Below are 23,401 nucleotides of genomic sequence, written 5' to 3'. Positions count from 1 at the left end.
TTCTGCTCTATTCTCAGGAATAGAGGCAGAGGGGGCTTAGTGTGGAGACTGTTCCTGTGGGAAGAGTCGGACACACTCCGATGACATCCATGCATCAAATCCTCACCGTGAAGGCACGGTTGTGTCTGCGTTTTTGCGTTCCCACTCCAGATAGTGGAAGCTGCATACCTGTAGGCCTGGAAACAAGTTGCACAATTAGTACTTACTCCCTGTCCTTCCCAGCTCCCTTTTCCATCACCTATGGCTCCCCTCTTCAGAAGAGCCACACTGGGTGGAGAAGAAGGAATGGTGGCGGGCGGGGGACACGCGCACGGGAAGGCGGTCCTGCTGAGCTTCGGCAGGGCACCACCAGGGGGCGCGCGCCTCCGCTCCAGCGCGCTCTTGGCTTCCAGGTGCTGTGGGGGGAGTCTGGAGGAGTTGCCCTTCCTCAGGGGCGTGCGTGGGGATCTCAGCGTCGCGACGTCCTGTGCAGGATCTCAGCGCAGAGATTCGCAGCAGCGAGTTTGCATCCCCCTGGCGCCTCTGCAGAGTTTCTCTTTCTGGGCCCCACAGCTCCCAAGTAAGTGAGTGGCACCCCAGCCTCTTTCTCTCTTACTATCCTCTGCACTTTCTGTGATTTCAGAGAAATGAACTCTGGTGCTCCTGGCACCCCTGGCAGGTGGTCACGTTGTTCTGAGGATTTACAAGAGTGAAGCGGCAGGCGCTTAGGGCTTGGAGATGGGCCTGCTGCATGGCCCCTTGAAAGTTGGTGGTGAAGGGATTTGTGGTTCCTTGCAGGTAAAGAACATGGCCTTATCCCTTAGTGGAGTTTGGATGTATGTGTCTCTTTGGGTCCCTGAGAGTTTCCAGGGCTCCTTCCTCCTCTTGCCTTCTTCTCCCCCACCCTTAAGGAAGCCCTTGTAGGAGGGTCCTGGCAGTGACCCCCAGGAAGCAGAAACAGGTGAGGCTCGGCAGGACCAGGCCTTGCCAGGCTGCCAGCACGTCCCGCCTTAAGAGATGAACGCTTTCAGGACTACAGTCACTTCTCTGCACATAACAGTTTCAACTAAAGGCTTCATCTGTACCCCTCTCTGTCCTTTTCACCTGCTGGGGGAGAGCCGGGGACAATTGAGCCTATGGTTCCCATGGGGAAACCTCTCTTCCCCCTTTCCAGTGACTCTCCCTTTCCTTACCAGTCAGAGCTGTGTAAATGTGGATCATGCCCAGAGCAGTCACACTGGCTTCTGCTTCTGTCCCATCGCCAGCTCTGTCCACTCTCCTTTTATGGTATGGCACCATCCGCCTCACCCTGAAGCCCCTCCATGGACATCTGTTCCGTCCAGTCTCCAGTCCCATCTTTAGTCTGCTGAGGGGGTGGCTCCCGCCTCCTCCCCACCATCATCGGGATACAACTGAACGGACACCCTTTGCAGTTATGGGGCCCACAGCCCTCCCTGCTTGAGTGAGGTTTTAGGTCCCATGCGAGCCAGTGTTTTCTGCCTTGGGAGTCTGTGTCTGAGATTCTGGATGTGGGAGGGGCAGAGGGCAAGGCGAGCAAGCACCCAGGGCCCGCTGATAGAGTAGCAGCTGTGAGCCCCGCTTTGCTGAAGTGCTTCCTTTCCACCCTCCCAGCAGCTGGGAGCAGTCTCTCCCTCTCTTGCACATGCCCACCTTCATTCCCTTCTCCCCCGTCTTCGCCTCTGAGGTCAGACACCCTCTGAGGCTCCTGAACACGTTTCTGCCCCAGAGAACTACTGTATCTGGAGGGGATCTGTTCCTTAAACATTTTGCCTTCTCCAATCTCAGTGAGAGTGGCAGTGACTTAGTCTTCTCAGAAATGAATTCTGAATCCTTATCTGGCTCAGATAAGGAAACCCTGGCTCAGAGGGTAAGCTGGCAGCCCAGGGTCACACAGCTATCTGGTAGCAGAGCTGGGTGTTGAAACCACATGTGTCTTGAGTCAAAACGTATCTATCTTCTTTATAAGAATCTCCAGTAGGTCAGGGAGACAGAGTTCCAGGCTTGAACAAAGTAAGAAGATAGTTCTGAACTATGAGACTTAAGACACAAGGGACTCCAGTGTGTGTGTGTGTGTGTGTGTGTGTGTGTGTGTAGGAGTGGAAGGACCAGGAGAAGGTGACTGAGAAAAATATCCTGATGTCGAAGGGTTCTTTGTGAAATCTGCATCTAGTAGAAACAGCATGAGTGTACCAAAGAGATACAAGTTGGGGCCAGAAATCAATAGTACTCACTAAAGGTAGTGACCAGGAACAACTTCAGGACTCCATGTTAGACAGCCTGGAGGCTAACACTCTTGTTTCATTTCAGCCTGTGTGTTCCCTGCAGAGCCATGTGGCTGTACCTGGCGGCCCTCGTGGGCCTGTACTACCTCTTGCGCTGGTACCGGGAGAGGCAGGTGGTGAGCAACCTCCAAGACAAGTACGTCTTCATTACGGGCTGTGACTCGGGCTTCGGGAACCTGCTGGCCAGTCAGCTGGACCTGCGAGGCTTGAGGGTGCTGGCCGCGTGCCTGACTGAGAAGGGGGCCGAGCAGCTGAGAGACCAGACGTCAGACAGGCTGGAGACGGTAATCCTGGACGTCACCAAGACAGAGAGCATCTCTGCGGCCACTCAGTGGGTGAAGGAGCGTGTGGGGGACAGAGGTACTGCACAGAGTCCTGTTTGTGTCTCTTTGTTGCTTCTCTCTGTGCAAGGGAAACTTCTCTTCTGCTAACTGGGAAGTTTCTCAGGATATTTTGATCTTTGAAGCCTCGAGCTTTGGAGTTTCCTGAGGAGAAGGCCTGTAGTGCCCGAATCTGAGCCCAGGGTTAAATGAGCCCAGCCTGAGTTTAGGGCCAGTAGTCTGGAGGAGTTGTTGGGCCCTGGGGGCTTGCTCTGGGGCCGCGTGGGGCTGGGCCAGGCTAGATCCAGGCTCCTGATCTCAGCAGGTACACATTTTCTTCCCACCAGGCCCTCTGCAGGGCTTTAAGATCAGCCCCACTTAACTTATGAGGACGCTGAGGCTTATGAGGGAGCTGAAGGGACTTTTGGTCAAATATGGGTGAGGGGTCCTGTTCTTTCCCCTCTATTATGCTGCCTGCCCTTTTCGGGAAAGAAGACACCATTGATGTTTTTGTTTTTGTGATTAAAAATGTAAAACGTGCTCATTGTATACAACATAGAAGAGGATAAAGATAAAAGGACATTTTCCAAATGTCAGTTTCCAGAATCTGTTACATAGTTATGTATCCTATGATCAGCATTTTCATTGTCAAATCTTTTTTTTTCTTTTTTAAAGATATTTTTTTAATGATTTTTTTTTTGAGAAAGAGCGAGCATGCAAAAGTGGGGGAGGGACAGAGAGAGAGAGAGAGAGAGAGAGAGAGAATCCCAAGCAGGCTCCAGCTGTGAGCACAGGGCCCGATGCAGGGCTCAATCTCACAAGTCACGAGATCATGACATCAGCTGAAATCAAGAGTCAGAGGCTTACCCGCTTACCCGACTCAGCCACCCAGGTGCCCCGGGCATACTCTTTTTTTTTTTTTTTTTAATATTTTTTATTTATTTCTAGGAGAGAGAGAGAGAGAGAGAGAGAGCAGGGGAGGGTCAGAGAGAGAGGGAGTCACAGACTGAAACAAGCTCCAGGCTCTGAGCTGGCAGTCAGCACAGAGCCCGACGCGGGGCTCGAACCCACGAACCGCGAGATCATGACCCAAGCGAAAGTCGGACGCTTAACCGACTAAGCCACCCAGGCGCCCCACTCGGCATACTCTTGACAAAGATGCACTTATGGCCTCCTGTAAGCCAGGCCTTGAGGAGCAGCAAGATGAGAAGGAACATCCCTGCGGTCCAATAGCTCAGCGCGCATGCAAACTCTGATGCCCTGCAGCCACTGCATTCCTACTTCCTCTCTTGCACTCGTTTCCTTTATGGGTGTAGATGTTGTTGATGTGGTAAAAAAGTGGATTGGAAGGTGACTTGGAACCACAGTTGTTTCTTACTTAGGCACACAATGTTGCTCTCTCCCCACCCCATAACCAGGACTCTGGGGCCTGGTGAATAATGCTGGCATCTCCATTCCCTTCGCACCCAATGAGTGGCTGACCAAGCAGGACTTCATGAAGATACTGGACGTGAACCTATTGGGGTTGATAGAGGTGACCCTGAGCCTGCTGCCTCTAGTGAGGAAGGCGAGGGGCCGCGTGGTCAACATCTCCAGCATCATGGGCCGGGTGTCCCTTCTGAGTGGAGGCTACTGCATCTCCAAGTATGGCGTTGAGGCTTTCTCGGACTCCCTCAGGTATTGGACTGGGACAGAGGCCATCCTTCAGTCTTCCTGCCTCTGTGTTTCTGGGGGAGATTTTCCAGGGGGATCATTTGCTCACAGTCTTAGAGGCTCTTCCTTCCAGATGCCTCTCTCTTGCTTTGTGCCAGGAATTCATTGGGAAACACCTTCCCATGTCCTGGGCATTGGGATGGGCCCCAGGCCTACAGAGTTGGTTTCACCTATGGTTGCCCTGGGGGAGGGCCCATGGTTGGGAAATGTCTGAGGCAGAATTGGACCTGAGATCACTTGGCTACAGAGCTCATGTCCATGATTCCTATAATATTCAGCTTCAGGGGGCCCTCGACATGGAGGTCCAAGATTTGACTCAGTTCAACAGATACTCACTTCTGTGAGTGCACAACAAATGTGTCTGAGGACAACTGAGCTAAAATGTCTGACAGCTGAGAAAAGGACAAGACAGACACAAATGGCGTGACCATCAATCAGGATGGTCGTGACTAACTTAGCTAGCTATGGTGGTGGTGGCGGCCAGTGGAACAACGGGAGAGTCCTGGAGAAGGGCCTGAGCTGAGGATTGAAGAAGTAAACTTGGAAACCTGGCAAAGTAGGGTCAGAAGGCCTCCAATATGAGGGAACAACTCGAGCCCAAGCCCAGGGTGAGTAATGGCTGACTGACTATGCTATGGGGTCCTCTAGGCTAGTGAACAAGGCCTGGTCAGGCAGGGGATGCTGGGCAGGTGGGCCTGGGTGGTCTCATGGAGGCAGGGGGGCTCCGGACAGGCTGCAAACCTTCATGCTGTTGGCAGCAGGACCCCGTGGAAGGGATTTACTCAGGGGAGCAATTTGATCAAATCAGCCTCTGGAGAACCCACTGGCTACAGGGCAGAGGTTGGCTCTGGGTGTTGGGGAGCTGAGATGTAGGCAGAGGTGTTCCTTAGAGGACAGAAGGCAGAATAGGGAGCGGGGTGCAGAAGGTAGAATGGGCAAAGTCTGGAGATGGATTGGATGTGAAGGGAAATAGGAGGAGATGGCATGAAAGTGGTGCTTTCGCAGCAGAAGAGGTAGAATGTGAGCTAGCCAGCACGCGTATGGACAATCCTGGGAAACATGTGCACACCTGATGCAGAGACTATACATCATCATTATTTTCTCCACCTGGATGCTGTCCTTAGAATCTGTCTGAGCTTTTGAGTTTATCCCAAGTTAGGTGTATATAGGGTTTGCTTGTTTGTTTGTTGTGTTTGCCCCCAAGGTTTCTGAAGTCCTTGCCCCTCTTCCTGTCTGCCTTGCAGGAGGGAGCTCTGCTACTTTGGGGTGAAGGTGGCTATGATCGAGCCTGGTTTCTTCAACACGGAAGTAACCAACTCTGAGAAGATTTCTGGGGCCATCCAGGAAGCATGGGATCAGGCCAGCCCAGAGGCCAAGGAGGTCTATGGGGAGAAGTTCCTAGAATCTAGTGAGTGAGCTGTGGACTGAGGGGAGGGAAACAAACCTTTGTGTGGCAGCCTGGGCCCATCACTAGTGTCTCCTACAGACTGGGCTGGACCTCCAGGCTCTGACTCAGCCCACTCAGTGGGGATATTGAACTCCATCCCCGTGGTCCCATGGGGTCACCTGGTCACCTCAGGAAGAGCCAGGCTTGTTAGACCTAGGGGCCACAGTTTCCTCTGGTGCCCTCATTATTTGTGGAGGAAACTGAAGCCAGAGAGGGAAGACATGCATGGACTCCTGACAAGCTGGCATTAGAACAGCTGGTTTTCAGGTGCTTAGATTTCTGGTGTTTGTAGAGACCTCAGTTTCTGCTCTATTCCCAGGAATAGAGGCAGAGGGGGCTTAGTGTGGAGACTGTTCCTGTAGCAGGAGTTGGGACACACTCCAATGAAATCCATGGATTCAACCTAGAGATGACTGGGGAAAGGTGGGATGCTTGTAGAAGTTTTTCTCCCAAGTTGATCCCAAAGCAAGAAGATTAGAACATGAGAATATGTCATTCCCTTTGGACAGTCAAGAAATCGGTGGAAAAATTGAAGTCAAGATGTTGCAACAACCTGTACTTGGTGACGAACTGCATGGAACATGCCCTAACAGCCTGCCACCCCCGCACTCGATACTCATGTGGCTGGGACGCCAAGCTCCTCTACCTCCCCATGAGTTACATGCCCACCTTGATAGTGGATGCCATAATCTACTGGATATCTGAAAGACCTACCAAAGCTCTGTAACCCAAGACTTGAGTGCATGGTAGGAGGGAGTTGGGTACTTTGTGAGGGCTGGGATGCCTCAGAGGGAGGGAAATAGAGTGGAGAGAGAGGGCTCTTGTGTCACCAGGGACACCTGTCTCAACTCCCTCCCCACCTCCTCCCCAGACTTCCCTGGATGTTACTCAGCGCTCTGGGGATTTTAGGAGGAAAGTCACAAGTTTTGTGACTGAGGAACAGGGACCCAGTAGCACACACCCACGCCCTGTTCCTTGAATGGCTTTTCAAGGCTCTGAGTCTTTTGGCCCTTCTGTCTCTTGAGGAATCCACTCTTGGCAGGATGTCAGCAGCAGGGAGGGGCTCAGCCTCCACCTGCTCTGCCTCTGTCCCCGTACTCAGGGTGTGCCTTGGTTCTGTCCAGTGTCCCCCTCCCACAGGATGGACATGGCCCAGGGGGAGTTAATGCTCCTTTCCACTGAAGATACCTGTGACAGGGATGAAGATGTTGATGGCAACCACTGGCCTGACTCATCAACCTGCGGTGCCAATTCACAGACCCTGGCTGAAAGGACATGTCTGTAATTTGGATCATGACAGAGGACTCAGAAACAAACCAGCTGTTGAGTTGTCTTGAAACCTTGATATCTATTGATTATTTCTGCCTTAAAATAAAAATTGATAAGTTTATCTGGGTCCAGTGATTGGAACTGTGGCCTTGGGGAGTGGTGGGATATGAATCCACAAGAGAAGGAGTCAGGTGCCTTCATGGAGATCATGGGGGTGGATTTTAAGAGGGGAATTAGATCACCTTTCTTTCCATAGAAGTGGGGGGCTAATGTTTCTTTTCCAAAATTTATCTTTTTTTTTTAAGTTTATTTATTTTGAGAGACCGAGAGAGCAAAGGAAAGGCAAAGAGAGAGGGAGAGAGAGAATCCCAGCAGGCTCTGTGCTGTCAGCACAGAGCCCAGTGTGGGACTCAGATCCACAAACTATGAGATCATGACCTGAGCCGAAGCCAAGAGTAGGACGCCCAGCTGACTGAGCCACCCAGACGCCCCTCTTTTCCAGGATTTATCAAATTACATGGTATCACAGGAAGACCCAAGGATGGATAGACAAGGAGAAGTTGCTGAGACACTGGCAGGCTCCAGTCCCTTTCCTGGGGACATCAGCCTGTCCCCTCCTTTAGAATTACACCCCCATCTGCAGCCATCCCCAGGTTCCCCAGCCCAGATCCCCTTTCTCACATCCTACAGTGGAGGACTGTAAGAGTCACTTCTGGACCCCAGTCTTTTGTTTTCTGCTAACCTTTGTTGAGCCCCTACTGTATACTGGACAGGAGTTCCCTTAATTACCCAGCACTTCCTGAAATTGCAACTCTCTACATTTCCACCATTCTGATGATGTTCTGAGTGTAGACTGAACAGAAAAAGCATTTGTACAAAGTGATGTAGATTCCTGGGCTGAGGATAAATTGGTGCTTGGAGCTGCCTCTTCAGGTGTCTTAATTTTCTTCCTTCAGTTTCAGACTGAGGCTATGGAGACTTTAGGGGGACCTGATACTGTAGAATGTCAGTGTTCTTGGTGAAAACAGAAAGCAAGGTCAGATGTTGCAGTGTCATTCATGCTCACCCTGTAGTAGGGGCTGGAAATGGCCTGGAGGAGCTGAAGGCCCCTCTCTGCTGAAGATACTAGTGAACAGAGGTGTGTGTGGAGTTCAACCACCAGCCTGACCTGTCAGCCTCAGCTGGCCACTCAGCAGGAAGATCTGTTATCTGAGAGTGGGGCATTTCTAGCCCCAGGGAAAGAGCCCTTCTGTGTGTGCCTGCAGCCCTCCACTAATGACCTGCTTTTTTTGGGTGTTGGGAGTTTGAACCCAGGAGAGCATTGCCTTGACCATCAGTCAGCAGAGAGGCCCATGAGATGGTAGGTCAGGACTGGTCCTGTATTGGAGCAGTTCCAAGTCATCCCTTTCTAAATCCAGTGACAACCCCTAGATGTCACCTGTCTTCTCAAGGATTGAGATACTCCCGGGGCTCCAGCTCTTGAGTGACCTTGTCTGGCTTCCACTAGCCAACGTTTCCCTGTTTGCTTACCCACTAGGCAGAGTTAGGAGATGGCTCCCAGTTTAAGTGTACGTGTTGTGCCTTGGGCTTGGTATGCCATAGGTGAGGTTTGCCTCCACTACTTCTCACCTCTGTCCCACACAGGGTTTGGATCAGCACCTCAGGGGTGTGGCCTTGATCTGACCTCTCTCTCCTACCACCCTTGTTATAGAATGACCAACTTCTCTGGTCTTTCTTGAGATGACACCTACTTTATTTGAATCTGGAGCTTACCAACCTTGGTAGATAGCATAAAACATAGGGATGCATTCTTGTCTCTTCACCTTAGGAAATTTGTGGCCCCATGTCTGTCATACCCTTTATACAGGGAAGGTTTGGGTGGTTGGCCCCTAGTCCCTTGGGATGAGTTGGTGACCAGGCTCATCTTGGGGAATGGTGAATCTAGAGGTTTATTCAAGAGCCACCATAGACCCCAACATCCTTCTGTCCCTGCATCCTAGGCTCTTATGTCTCATCTCCTTATTTTTTTTTTTTTTCTTTACCAGCTTCCCTCCTAACTTTTGTGAGTTCTTTGCCCCATTTTCTGGAATATCTCCCTCCCCTCCAAGTCCTGACCTTGAGACTTTTCAGAGTCTCTTATTTCAGTCTTCTCTGCTTCTCCCATCTGTCATCCCTTCTTGGAACCAAGGACTTGGCCTCAGGCCATTCCTGAAGCTGCCTAGGGAACTCATGATCTGACCTTATCATCTGGCTGGACCTCATCTCAATGATGTTCATGTCAAAACTCTATCTTCTCCTGCCTCTGAATTCTCTTACCACTTGTGATTCTACCTGTTATCAGCCCCAGTATGTTAAAATCCCCCTGATTCCTGGTCTCCCCTACCTCTGTACATCCAAGTAGCCACTGTGTCAGTTGATGTCCTAATCCCTTCCTTCCACTGTTTCACATCCTTTCCAGGCTTCTCAGCTCACCAGATCACCTCATGTGTGCCTAGCTCTTGAAGTGGAAGGAAATGCCCACTGGGGGCCTAGCCCTCGGGGATCTGATGTGTCTTCTGCCCTTAACTTTGTCCATTTGTCTGGTCACCAAGTGAGGGTGAGAGCTGGGCCTGCCTGAGTGCAGTGGGGGCTACTCATTGGTGACCTGAGTATCACCTCTCCAGGACGTGGACATGGAGAACAAAATGAGGGTTGCTGGAGGGCTGGTGGGTAGGGGGATGGGCTCGATGGGTGATGGGCACTAAGGAGGGCACTTGTTGGGATGAGCACTGGGTGTTGTATGTAAGTGATAAATCATTGGGTTCTATTGTGGAAACCTATACTACACTGTCTGTTAACTAACTTGAATTAAAAAAAAGCAACCTCCCGGCAGGAGGGCCCTCCTGCCTCTGACCTCAGGACAATGGAGGCACACCTACCCTGGGGAAAACTATTTGTTTTTATTCATCTCTCATAATGGAGATTCACCTAAGGGCAGAGAATTCTAAAGAGCTAATAACTTGAAACTCACTTCTTTTGGGGCTGGAGGAGCACAAAAGTTTGTTTTACATTAAGGAATTTGTCTTAATTTTTTCCCCTGAGAATAAAAATTAAGTATATTTACATGTCTGAACTCATGGCAAATGATTTTGATTCCTGGACCAGAGGTGGGAGATTTCCAAGGATGCTCTTGTGATAGGGTTCCCTTCCTAAGGAAAGAAAAAGAAAAAGAAAAAAAAAGAATATCTCAAGGCAACTGTGTTATTCGTGAATGTGACTGTTATGCCGAGAGACACAGAGACCAACCGAGACCACTGAATCCAAATTGAGGGAGTCTTTATTACCAGCCAGGACCGCACAGAGTTAACACAGAACTCTAAGTGTGCGGCCCCGAGTCCAAGGACTTAGGGCTTTTTATAATGAGCAAGATGGCAAGCGGGGAGTACAGAAGCTGAATTGAGTGATTATTGTAAAAAGGCTACAAAGTGATAAAGAGAGGAGGCCTTATCCTGGTATGTAGGAAAACATATGCTATTTTTTTTTAAAGAAATGTTTTTAATGTTTATTTATCACTGAGTGACAGACACAGAGCATGAGCGGGGGAGGGGTAGAGAGAGGGGGAGACACAGAATCCAAAGCAGGCTCCAGGCTCTGAGCTGTCAGCACAGAGCCTGATGCGGGACTTGAACTCACAAACCGTGAGATCATGACCTGAACCGAAGTCAGACGCTCAACCGACTGAGCCACCCAGGTGTGCCAAACATGCTATTTTGAATGCAGGGTTTACGGTTGTGGGGAGTTTTAAGGGAATAGTCATTATCTCAAGAACAAAGTATACAAACTGTGTCATAAACAACCAGGGGACATTAACCCTAACCTACTTATTTGTTTTTTTCCTTGCACCTGAAAGTTGTCACATAGCCCCCTCCGAGTGCAGGCCCAGAAGGTATATGCTGGGTCAAGATGGAAGGACTGAGGCTAAATTCATGTGCAACATTCCCCACTGGTTTTAGGTATATGAGTCAAATCATGGACTCATCATTTTGGTTGAGTCTGTTGTAGGAAGACCTTAAGACCTTTTCCTGCTGAGGTTAGGATTCCCTGCTCTTTATATAGGGACCCGCGCACATGCGCTGTGGCGACGGCATACCGGCTGTCCGTATAGATGTAGACAGTTTTTCCTTTTGCCAGCCTTAGTGCCTGAGTTAGGGCAACAAATTCAGGCTTTTTGTGCTGAGCTCCAATGCCCTAGTGCCTGGTCCTAGACTACTGTTCCCTGATGAGCAACAACTGCTGCCCCTGCTCTTACAAATGGGTCCCAGATTAGAGGCAATCAATACCAACAGAACATCCTATCCATAAGGGATGGAAAGTGCAAACAGGAACCTCTCGCTGTTTTGCCAGGTTTCTGGGGTAACCTTTGCCAATTCGATGGCAAAGAGTAAGGACAGTCTATCTTATCGGAATGGCAATTCCTCAAACTTCTGCTGTGCTTAGACCAGCCAGCTTCTGGGGTGTGGCTGGAGCAGGGCTGGAGATCTCAGGGGCCAGTGTCTTTTTGCGGGTCAGTTTCAGTGGGTTGACTGGATCTGGATCACTTCACCAGGTTGAGGGTTCTTCTGAGTTGGCCTACTTAACTCTGGAGTGATGGACCCATGTGGGGTGATACCTGAAACTTTAAGGGCTGAATCCTTTGCTTGCTTGTATTATCTGTGAAACCCACTTCCAAGTCTTTGAAAGGGAAGAGCCTCCCATCCTTTGAATGAACCAGATCTCCTGGGTTTCTATGGGGTGGGTTTCTAGTAAATGTCAGATCAGGGTTAGGGAAGGGTATGGTTTGCATATTTAGAGATCCATCCTGTTTTCCTGTTGTTTAAGTAATCCTATGCCTATGGGGTCTTATTATCATCCCCACAGAGTAAAAAGCACAGCAGTTTGTGTGTGCATGAAATACTGTGACAATTTTTCTGAAGTTGTGACAATTTTATCTCAAGTTGTCTAACTGAGGCAAACAACAAAATTTAAAGACAATCAGAACTAGAATTTAACATCTATAACGGTGTGCTGTTGAAACATAGATTTTCTCTCTAAAAACTCCCATTTTCAGAGATAGCCAATCCGAGACCAATGCATTTGTAGAACAAGTCCAGTCTTAACAAGCCTGGCCTAATTCTTTACATAAGCTCAGCAAGAATAGTGATTGTTCTTGAGGATCTTTCAAAGTTTACTTTGCTGGGACCTTTTATAAGGAATCTCTAGGTTGAGCTAGGCCAGAAGCCAAGACAAGTACTTCCCATCAGACAAGCCTGCAATACCTATAGAATTGGGTGAATTCCTCTTCATGAGGTCTCCAAGATATCCTTAGGTTCCTTCACCTGACAGGAAGTGGCCTTCTTTACTCACCTGGGGAGACTGCTGGGAACTCTGTAAGCAAGGTATCTGGCCAACATTTCCAAGGGCCTTTATGGCTCCGTGTTTCATAAAGTCAACCTTAGTTTTCTAAAGCTGTCTGGGCATATTTGAGTCTATGCATGTCACTCTCAAATAAGACATTCCAGTCAAAGCCTTGGTAAAATAACCAGTATTTCCAGTGGTGACCTGTTACGAGAAGAACAAATTCTTCTTATCTCACTTATGCAAATAATTGTAATTGCCATGAAAGAAAGAATACTCACTGGGAGTTTTTGAATTTCAGAGGGTTTAGGTAGAGAGAAAAGATAAGTGCTTTAGTTTACAAATGACCACTTTATGACATTTCTGTATATCATAGATAAGTTAAGAGAAAGTTTCCTTAATCTGGGTAAGCAAACATTAGAGAACCAGCAATATTTCCAACAAGAGTCACAAACTATAATCTTCCTTAGGTCATTTAGTCCCATGTTCCTAATTCTTGTTCAGTTTGAATACACTGTTTTAGCTCTGGAAATTCTTACCCATTTTAGTATTAATCTTAAAGATGTCAAATACCTGTATTTGTCCCAAAAGTCCTTTTTATAAATCTCTTTGAAGAAGAAACACATTTTGTGAGAGAATAAGAACAATTATAAATGACAAAATCTCAGAAATAAACATTGTCAAAGGTCTGATGAGAGTTCATTATGATGCAGTTGACAAAGAAATTCAGTTATTTCTGTGACACATAACACTTCAAGTAATCAGATTATTAAGTGATGACCTTATACCAAAACATTACAACTTTAGGAACTGCATATATATTTGAGCAGTTACAGCATTTACCCGCACAATGCAACCTATGGTTACCCTTGTAACAACAGTGATTTTTCAAGTAACTTAGAATCCCAAATAAAAGGGCCTGATTGGTCAAAAGACTTCTTTTACCACTCAAATCCTGGGAAATTCGTTAAAACCTTAGTAAGTTATAAAGCACATCCTAAATAGGATTGCAGATCATGACAAATCTTAAAACTTTATTTATTCAACCAAAGTGGCAACAAAAGATCCTAAAGGCTAATGTATAGCATTATAGGGATGTTAGCAAAACCTAGCTCCTTTAACATTGAGAAGTTTTAACTAAGCAAAGACCTGATAAAGATGAAACCTAAAGCTTTGGTTTTGTTGGCAGACAAAAGAGAAAACCTTTGTTTACATTGTCTTATCAAGAGCAGACCAACAATTCAAGAAAACTTTGTCTTGTGAACAGAGAGAAAAGCAACAGAGTTTCAAACTTATACCAGTGTACTTTTAAAATTCCATTCATCTCAACCTTAGTCCATCCTGAGCACACCTAAAATTCCTTTCCAAAGAACCTTCTACAACTTGTCTTTGCTTTAAACTTTGTCCCAAAGACATTTCTCTCCAAACAACCAGTCTCATTTAGGACAAAATTACTTTCTTTTACCCTCAACAAAATGTATTTCCATTCCTTACATCTTCTTATGTATCTCTCATTTTCCTATGTATAGGGTTGCTTTCCTTTTTTTCCATCAGTCGTAAGTACATTTAGCAGAATTTTAACTCTAGGAAAGCTTAGTCTCCAACTGAGGACTTAGTAACCAACTGAGAGGTGTTTACACCAGAATTTTTTTTACGTTCATGAACCAGTTAAGCACAAAGCATGTTTTCCAATGGGTCCAAGTAGCCTTAGTTTCTCTGCAATAGGAAGTCAAAAACCCAAAGCTATGTTCAGTAATCATGCATTCTACTTGGAAAAGACCTAGATGTCCATGGGGATGCACTTTGCTCCTTGACCTCGAGGGTGGGAGGAGGATCCAATGTGCCCGAGGGACTGAGGGTGGTATAGGAACCAGTTATGTAGACCACACCCAAGCGAGTGCAGAAACAGGAGGGGAAGGGGAAGGCAGAAGAGGCAAGGTGACAGCAGGAGGCAGAGAAGGAAAACCCTATTCAAAATCTTAGCTCAGACAGAGGAACAGAAGCCATGTTTTCTCCAACAAAGTGGAAATGTGGAATCCACATTAGGCCAAAGAAGACTGGGAATTTCCCCCCAGACAAATGGAGTTTCAGCAACTGCTTGGAAATCTTCCGTAGTCTCTCCCAAACCCCTTCTTTGCACAGTCCCAACCCCATAATGTTCCTGTGAAGCGGTGTCACAAAGACAAAGGGGTAGGGGTACCCCTTCTAATGAGGAGACCAGTCAAATGCCGGTCTGGCCGTGCCCCGAAGGAACTTAGGTGACCCTTAGCCGTAGCAGTCTCAGCTTTGTGACTTACGATCATAAACTATTCCGTTGCTGCCAGAGACTGTATGCTGTTCACCACGGAATTGCAGGCGGCCCCACTCAGTCTCCATAGGATTTGGGGGGCCTTAAGCGTGACCACCCGTGGAGCCAAAGAATCAAACCCAGCAGGCAAGCCAAACTAAGTCACACATTCACACTCACATACACACCAGAGGTTATTACATTCCCTCCCACAGAATTCCTACAGATGAGACCACTGAGGTCTCTGGGGAGTGATTAGGTCTCCCTTCCACCGCTATGGGTGGGCTGATAGGGCTCCATATCAGAATTCCTACAGAGGAAACAAAAAATAATGACAACGACAACAGGACAAAACAAGTACGGAAGTGGCCACAAAACAGGTTTACAGGTTTACTGAAGGGCCATCTGATGTCTTGGTGTGGTCCTGGGGCAGGAAGTAGTGCCCGGTCCAGCCTTCCACTTAGTCCCCCTGACAGAAGCGCATGCGCATTCAGAATTCAAACGATAAACTAACAGGCGACTCCCGCAGATTAACTGGGGCCGTTTTTTGGGGGCAGCAGGAAAGACAAGAATGTTTCTCCGGGTCCCAGGACGTCTTCAGGAGCCAGGGAGGGTGCAGGCGTCTCTTGTTTCACCCCAAAAAGAGACAGGAATTTGGATGTCTGGGGTCTCCAAAATCTTGCTGGGGCCTCCAGAATGTTATGCTGAGAGCCACAGAGATGAACCAAGATCACTGAAGCCAAATTGAGGGAGTCTTTATTACCAGCCGGGACCGCACAGAGTTAACACAGAACTTTAAATGTGCGGCCCCGAGTCCAAGGACTTAGGGCTTTTTAAAATGAGCAAGCAGGCAAGCGGGCAGTACAGAAGCAGAATTGAGTGGTTATTGTAAAAAGGCTACAAAGTGACAGAGAGCGGGCCCTATCCTGGTATGTAGGAAAACATTTGTTATTTTGGACGCAAGGTTTCAGGTTGTAGGGGAGTTTCAAGGGAATAGCCATTATCTCAAGGACAAAGTATGCAAACTGTTAGCAGGGGACATTAACCCTTGTCTTCTTATTTGTTTTTTCCTTGCACCTGAAAATTGTCACACAGCCCTCCGAGTGCAGGCCCAGAAGGTATACACTGGGGCAAGATGGAAGGACTGAGCATGTGCAACATGACAACATCCCTCATGACCTTGTGCTGGCAGGAATAAAGTTGCTTCCTGGAAAGAAAAGTCTCGGTGTCATGACTCTCTGTGCAAGAATCTTGCTACACTTTCTGGGCTGAGCCCTCCTTTCTCACCTGGCCTGCTCAGACCACCCGGGTGAGCCACCTCTCAGCATCATCATCACCAGCGGGGTCTTTCCCATCCTTGGCAGCTTCATCCATCAGGGCTGGGGGAGAGCTAGAGACAGCCACCAGGACTGTCTGAGGTCACGAAGCTTCAGGTTGGACTTGAATTTCTTGCATCTAGGCTAATTGGTATGGTGATGCATCCACCTATAGAAATTATAAAGTGGCTCATCCAGGAGCCCTGTGTCTATTGCCAGTGGTGGAAGGGAGGAGAGCTCTTCCCAGTGGCTTTCAGCAGACTGCGGCTGGGGCTCAGAGGACCAGCCTCTCCCGCTGTCTCCTGAGCCCAATACTTCTTGGCCATCAGCTTCCCTTGCCCTATGGCAGCTATCACAGATCTCTCCTTTATGTATCGATGGTTCAAGAACTGCAATCTGGTCCGCAACCTCTCAGACAAGTATGTCTTCATCACAGGCTGTGACTCGGGCTTCGGAAACCTGCTGGCCAGGCAGCTGGTTGATCGGGGCATGCGGGTGCTGGCTGCTTGCTTCACTGAGCAAGGGGCCCAGAAGCTTCAGCAGGATACTTCTTACCGGCTGCAGACCACCCTATTGGATGTCACCAAGACCGAGAGTATAAAGGCAGCGGCCCAGTGGGTGAGGGACCAAGTGGGTGAGCAAGGTGGGGCAAATTGCATTCTTTGGCCTTCTCAATTTATTCTTCTGTCTTTCTCCTCCAGGCATCTGACAGTGATCAGGGACAGTGTTGTTCAGATGTGGTGGGAGAGGTGAGGTAGAGAAAGGGGCTGGGATTCTGGCTCCGTGGGATTGGAAACTGTTGCATAGTTTGGTCTCTTCACATGAAAGGGGTGATTTCCCAAGGAAGTTTTCTCTGCTAGAGACTCAGAGGGTTGGGGAGAGGTTGCCAGAGGATGTGGGAGAGGGAAGATGTGTTCTGTATGTCCACACCTCTTAAAGATGGAGTTGTCTCTCTGGGACTTAGGTAGTCCTAACCATCAGCTCCAATAGAAATGTGAGCACATTTCTTACTGGGATTGGGCTGGGGAGAGGGGACAGGGAACAGGAGGCTGGACTCCCTGAGTGGGGACGTTTGCTCTCCTTGACTGTGTCAAGCTAAAAGGCAGGGGAGAGAGAGATCTGTCCTCTTCCTCATATCATGGTGGATATTGGGTTGACCTCAAGGTAAGCGATGACATCAGAGTGACCACTCCTATTGGGAAAGGAGGCTGTGGGCTGGCTGGGCTGGACCAGGACTACATGCAGACCTGCCCAGGAAGCTTGCTGCATGCAAGGCATGGGTGCAGGAGAAACAGGGTGGCTCTGTTGTGGAACAGCAGCCTGGGGAAAGTCCTGGCTCCTAAGGGAACTAGTCTGAGGACTAGAGAGCCCCGGGACCGCCAAACAGTAACTCCCTGCTTTATTTTTCTCCTTAGCATTTACCATTATCTAATATACCATATATTTTACTTCTCTTTCTTATTTATTGTCTGTTTCCCTGCTAGAATAAAGGTTCCTGGGATGAGGCTGGGGGCAGGGCTTTTTGCCTCTTTTGTTAACTATATATATCCTTAGTACAGAATAGTGTGTGGCATCTAGTAAGGTGCTCAATAAATTTTTGTTGGATGAACTAATCAATGAATAATTCAGTGAGAGTCAGTCTTTTTTCTCAGTAAAAGACACTTTTCTCTTTTCTGCCTTGCCCTCATTCAGCTGTGAGTCACTGTGTTAATGAATCACTGGGCATATTAGTTTCCTGTTGCTGTTGTAACAAATTAACACAAAAATGTAGTGGCTTAAAACCATATAAATTTATTACCTTATAGTTCTGGAGGTCAGAAGTCCAGAATGGGTCTCACTGAGCTAAAATCAAGGTGTCACCAGAGCTGTGTTCCTTCAGAGGCTCTAGGAGAGGATCCATTTCATTGCCTCTCCCAGCTTCCAGAGGTTGCCAGCATTTCTTATCTCATGACCCTCTTCCTCTATCTTCAAGACCAGCAACATGGGACCAAGTCCTTTTCACACACCTATCCCTCTGGTTGTCTTTTGCCTCTTTCTTCCACTTAAAAAATCCCCGTGACTGTATTGGGTTTACTAGGCTAATCCAGGATAATCACCAGTTTTAAGATCAGTTGATGAGCAATTTTAATTTTATCTGCTATCTTCATTCCTTCTTCCCATGTAATCCCCCATATTAATAGGTTCTAGGGATTTGTATGGGGACATCTTTGGGGAACCATTTTCTGCCTACCCCATTGGACAACATTCTTGATCTAAGAAGCACTGGGAAAGTGGGGGGTGGGGAGCAGGGATTCTGACATGCTTTCTTGTGGCCCCTGAAAGTCCCTGTACATGACAGGTTGGTGCAGCCCTAAAGCTATTCACACTGCTCTAATGGTTCTCTAGTTGTGGGGGGGAAAATGAAGGTTGTCCTGGTTTGCCAGTAGGCAGAGCTATCTACCAGAATGATCACAGGTAGTGGAGAGTGTGTGTGCCTTTTCTTTGGACAGCACTTGGGTTTATAGTCTTTGGGTCTCAAGAGCCTCATTTCTTCCTCTGTAAGACAAGAGAGCTCCTCCAGCTGGGGAGGTTTGAGTCCTGCTGGCCAGCTGGTCTCCTGGGGTCTTGTTAATTGAAGGAAGGCAAGAAGATACAGTGGGGGTATGGCTTATGCGTGGACCCCAGGCATAGGAGGAGGGTGGACCAAGAGTGGTGTTTACATCCTGACCAGCCATTGGAAGAGAGTGCAGTTGTGCTGGGAGGAGTATCTTGGGGCTGCAGGAGTCAAGGTGGGCTGGGGGGAGGAGGGGAGGGGAAGGCAAGGCACCTGAGCAGTGGAGTTTGTGGAATCTTTGAATGAAAGAGCTGGAAGGTGTCCTTAGGAATCATTTAGAGACCTTTCCAATGTGTTTTTAGAATCAAACATCCTCCTCCAAGTGGAATTTCACTTGGAAGCTCTACATGTGAAACAAATGAAAGTTGATCCTCCCCTGCATCTCCTGAGCAGTTCGTGGGTTCAGCCTGGAAGGGTCTCAGGATTGCAAACCCCAGGCTGGAAGCAACTGTCCTGGCTCAGTTGATGAAGGACCTGAGGTCCAGAGAGAGGAAGTGACTTGTCTAAGGCTGGAGGTAGAAAAAGGACTGGAACTTAAGGATCTTCAAGTGTGGGTTCCTGCAGAGTTGAATGACAATACTTAGCCTTATTTCTTTCCATTTGTACTAACTCAACTCAAATTAAATATTTGGAAGAGAGCCCATATTACATTTTTTTCACAATTTTTAAATTGAAATGTGTTACATATTTATGAATATTATTTATTTCCTCTCTGGTTTGCGAGCTCCTTGAGGGACAAGATGTTTTTTGTTCATTTTATGTCTCTAGCACCTTCCTCTGTAACTGAGAGAGAATAGATATATGAGTAGATAAATGGATGAATGTGTGAATGGATGAACTCATTTTGATAATGTGTGAAATGGAGTTGGTTTCTTACACTTAGGTGAACAGAGAGGGGGAAGCGTGATAGGGGCAGGACTTCAACCATTAATTCATTGGTATGAAAATTACATCTCTCTTCCCAGGGCTAATAGCTTAGGTGCTATTAGCTAAAGCCTGGATTGTAGCTGGTATAGGGCCCCAGCTAGCACAGTGACAGACTGTGTGAATCAGAAAAAGTGCCCCTTTGGGGAAAACTAATTAGTAAAAGGCATATCTTCCTTTGTGCTATCATAACTCCCCCAACCCACCAGCCTGGCCATCTTGTGCCTTGTGCACCTGCTCAACCATTCTCAGAAGTCCTGGGCTGGTGGGTAGTGGACACTGATGATTTTCCAGAGATGCTAATGATTTCTGTGTGGTTCTCTCTCCCTCTATCACGCCCCTAGGCCTCTGGGCCTTGGTGAACAATGCAGGTATAGGCCTGCCCAGTGGGCCCAATGAATGGCTGACGAAGGAGGACTTTGTGAAGGTGATCAATGTGAACCTGGTGGGACTGATCGAAGTGACCCTCCACATGCTGCCCATGGTCAAAAAAGCCCGGGGCAGGATTGTCAACATGTCCAGCTCTGGTGGTCGTGTGGCTGTCATTGGTGGTGGTTACTGTGTCTCCAAGTTTGGCGTCGAGGCCTTTTCTGACAGCATCAGGTGACTGGGCCCTTGTGCCAAACAACTCTGGGTGGGAGTCCTGGGGATTTCACCTCAGGCAGAGAGAGCTACAGAGGATAGCATGTGGGCAAGGGAGTTCTGGAGGGAAGGAGCTAACATAGTAGCAGGAGGAGGGCTAGTCCCTCAAGAGGCCTTCCCCAAAGACCAGGAGAAGGGATGAGGAGAAGAGGAGGGTGGTGATAGGAGGCTGTCTTCCTGCATCCCCGTGAGCTGTCTCAAAGTAAGTAAAACTATGTTTGGGCCTATGGGAGTAGAAAGGAGAGTCTTTCAAGCAGACAGAAAGGCCCGGAGGCAGATATGCCCATGGGAGACTCTCAGAAGAGGATTTAGGCCTTACCCACACCCCCTCACTCCCTTTGCCATGTTGGGTATTGGGTATGAGGCTGAGTGGAAGAACCTGGTAGGAGGCAGGGCTTTGGTCTACATTCCCTGTTGACCTCCTGCTGGGTTTGTCTACTGCAAACTGCTTGGACGAAGGCTGAGGGCCTTATTTGTATGAAGACAATGCCTGGCCTGGCAGAGGGGTGGGGGAGAGTATCTCCATGTTTCTTGGGGGATCAGCCCTTGTAGAGCAGTCAGAGTGACTGTGCCTGATGACCCTTTGTTATCGCAGTGCCCCAGACTGAGTCCACCTCTTCTTTCCCAGGCGTGAGCTCCACTACTTTGGGGTGAAAGTCAGCATCATTGAACCAGGGAACTATCGAACATCCATCCTGGGCAAGGAGGACATGGCATCTCGCATGCGAAAGTTGTGGGAGCGGCTGCCTCAGGAGACCCGGGACAGCTATGGGGAGGACTACTTCCGCATATGTGAGTTTTCTGGGAGGGAGACAAGACTCTGAGAGGAACAATGAGATCTTGGGGATCACTGACTTGTTTTCATTTCACAGATAATGGGATGGAGGCTCAGAGGGGTTAAGGACTCAAAGTCACACAACTAGTGGCAGGCTGGGACTTGAGAATAGAAGCCAAGGGTGCATCTGCTCAGAGCCTACTGCTCCTTTGCAGGGAGAAAGGTGTTGGGGAGATGCTTCCCAGGGATGCTCCCCACTCCTAGCACCTGCCTCCCAACCTAATATTAGGTTAATATTAATATTAATATTAATAATAGTAACCTAGTATTATTATGTAGGTGAACAGGTGAAAACGCACTGATATGAGTACAGAGAAGTTATGAAGAGCACAGCTGCTTCACTGCAGTAGTTTTCTCTCTAAGAAACAAAAAGGGGGTTCATTGGAGTTGGGGGTGAAGGGTACTTAAACTACACTAACCTGTCCTGATCAACTGCTCACCAGGGTCTTGCATAGAGGAGATGAATTCCCTGTCTTCCTAGACCATCCCCAAATTTGGACCAGCTATTCCTCCTCTTGTTTTCAAGTCTTAATCCCTCACTGGGACGCCTGACTCTCAGGCACCATTTCTGTCTGGAGTTCTTGGGGCTCTCACTGAAGTATGAATCCCAGTGACCTGCCCCCGTCCCAGAATCCTGGGGCAAAGGCATACATCAGGGCCGGTAAGTGTATCATGTGGCTTTTCTCCTATTTGTGCTGTGAGCTTTGGCAGACTTGGACAACTCAGATGCCTTGCACCCATCTTCATACCCGTGTGCACAATGCTAACAGAACAGCCCTTTACATTTGTTAGACTTACAATGTACCCATCTGTGCCTTAAATCATTTGAGCACCACAATGGGCTAATGACCAAGGCAAGTAATCTCCACACCCAATGTGGAGCTTGAATTTACAACCCCAAGATCAAAAGTCTCATGCTCCAGCAACTGAGCCAGCCAGGCACCCCAGTGTTACTATTTTTTAATAACATTTTTTTTTTCTTGCATGACTTTGTAGAAATTTTGGGAACTCTAAAACCTGCATAGGAGAACAAAAAACAAATAAACAAACAAAAGAGCCTCCAGTAACTAGGAATCCCACAAGCCAGAGAGTATTTTTACTTATTTTCTTCCAGTTTTTCTCATGCACTTATATATACTTGTTTTCTGTCCTCCCTCACTGTCTACCCTGCTATTATTCATCTTTGTTATTCTCTAGAGCAGATATTATTATTCCCATTTTATTGATGGTGGAAGTTTAAGCTCAAAGTCACACAACCAATAAGTGGCAGAACTGAGCACAGTTCTTCTGATTGCTAGTAGGAATTCAACACACAGTTGTTGAATTCAGGAAGAGAAATAGGATTATTTACAAGGTGTTCATGTAAGGAACAACCTGGAGGGTGTGGTAGATCTGCCTAAAATTTGGCTCAGGGATCTGATGGAAAGGGAGTTTGGATAGAATTCAGAAGAAACCATCTTTTGTGAAGAGTAACAGAGCCTTTGATTTTTCCCCTCTCTTGTACCCTCAGATACTGAGAAGTTAAAAAACATGATGCAATTGGCAGAGCCAAGGATCAGAGATGTCACCAACAGCATGGAGCATGCCGTTGTTTCACGGAGCCCCCGTATCCGCTACAACCCTGGCCTGGATGCCAAACTCCTCTACATCCCATTGGCTAAGTTGCCCACTCCTGTGACAGATTTCATCCTGAGCCGGTACCTTCCCAGGCCAGCAGACAGTGTCTGAGCTGGGGAAGTCCAGGGGTGGTTAATGGAATGTGGAGGCAGGGGGATGGGAAAAAGAACTGAAGGGTCACAAGAGGTGGTTATCAGGCAATCAGGGATTCACTTTGCTTGGCTGACACCCACTGTCGGAGAATTTCTGAATAACTTCTAGCAGAAGACAAGTGCCTCTTCCCACTCACTAGGGCCTCACAGAAAGCTGCAGGTGCAAAGACCTGAAGCATGGCCCCAAGAACATCTGCTACCCATTAAGGATATGGCTTTTTTTTAGACCTGGAAATGTCAAGGGGAGGAAAATGAGCTCCTGCTGAATCATGAGACTCTCTCAGTTATCACCACCACTGCGAAATATTGCAGGATAATCTAGCCCACGGAAGCATCTCAACCACTTTCCTATTGAATCTCTTGATATGCATTAACCCCATTCCCACAACCCATTATTTGAAGTATGTAGTAGGACAGACAGGGAGTGCAAGATTATATCAGGTAAAAGTTTATATTTTCTCTATATATAAATCTCTCTGTTCATCAGTGATTGTGACTCACATAAAATAACATTCATTTATTTAATCATCATTGGTTAATTTTTCAAATATTTACTGGATGCCTATAAGATACCAGGCACTATGTAGGTGCTGGAAGGATGTAGGGTTGATTAAATCATGGTCTTGGTTTT

General features: G+C 47.9%; 2 protein-coding genes across 4 annotated transcripts; both read left to right on the top strand.

The window, feature by feature from the left end:
• Nucleotides 1–431: 431 nt before the first annotated feature.
• RDH16 (retinol dehydrogenase 16) lies at nt 432–15,896 on the top strand. Of its 3 annotated transcripts, XM_039223132.1 has the most exons (6): nt 436–559; nt 2,308–2,642; nt 4,021–4,279; nt 5,560–5,723; nt 6,272–6,508; nt 6,887–7,152. In XM_039223132.1, exons 2-5 carry the CDS (start codon nt 2,330–2,332, stop codon nt 6,487–6,489), a joined length of 954 nt encoding a protein of 317 aa, XP_039079063.1. In that variant the 5' UTR covers nt 436–559; nt 2,308–2,329; the 3' UTR covers nt 6,490–6,508; nt 6,887–7,152. The 3 variants fall into 3 exon arrangements, with proteins under 3 accessions (XP_039079064.1, XP_039079065.1, XP_039079063.1); XM_039223133.1 differs by lacking the exons at nt 6,272–6,508; nt 6,887–7,152 and adding an exon at nt 15,787–15,896 and having other exon boundaries at nt 432–559; XM_039223134.1 differs by lacking the exon at nt 5,560–5,723 and having other exon boundaries at nt 435–559.
• Nucleotides 15,897–16,349: 453 nt separating this feature from the next.
• Nucleotides 16,350–22,729, top strand: SDR9C7 (short chain dehydrogenase/reductase family 9C member 7). The gene is made up of 4 exons (XM_039223135.1): nt 16,350–16,650; nt 19,869–20,127; nt 20,795–20,958; nt 22,512–22,729. Exons 1-4 carry the CDS (start codon nt 16,350–16,352, stop codon nt 22,727–22,729), a joined length of 942 nt encoding a protein of 313 aa, XP_039079066.1.
• The last annotated feature ends 672 nt before the right edge of the window (nt 22,730–23,401 follow it).

Source organism: Hyaena hyaena, unplaced genomic scaffold, assembly GCF_003009895.1.
Source record: "Hyaena hyaena isolate Hyena2069 unplaced genomic scaffold, ASM300989v1 scaffold_1279, whole genome shotgun sequence".
NCBI classification, from domain to species: Eukaryota; Metazoa; Chordata; class Mammalia; order Carnivora; family Hyaenidae; genus Hyaena; species Hyaena hyaena.
The sequence above is the reverse complement of the archived record's forward strand: the minus strand, read 5'-3'. Positions and strand labels throughout refer to the sequence as shown.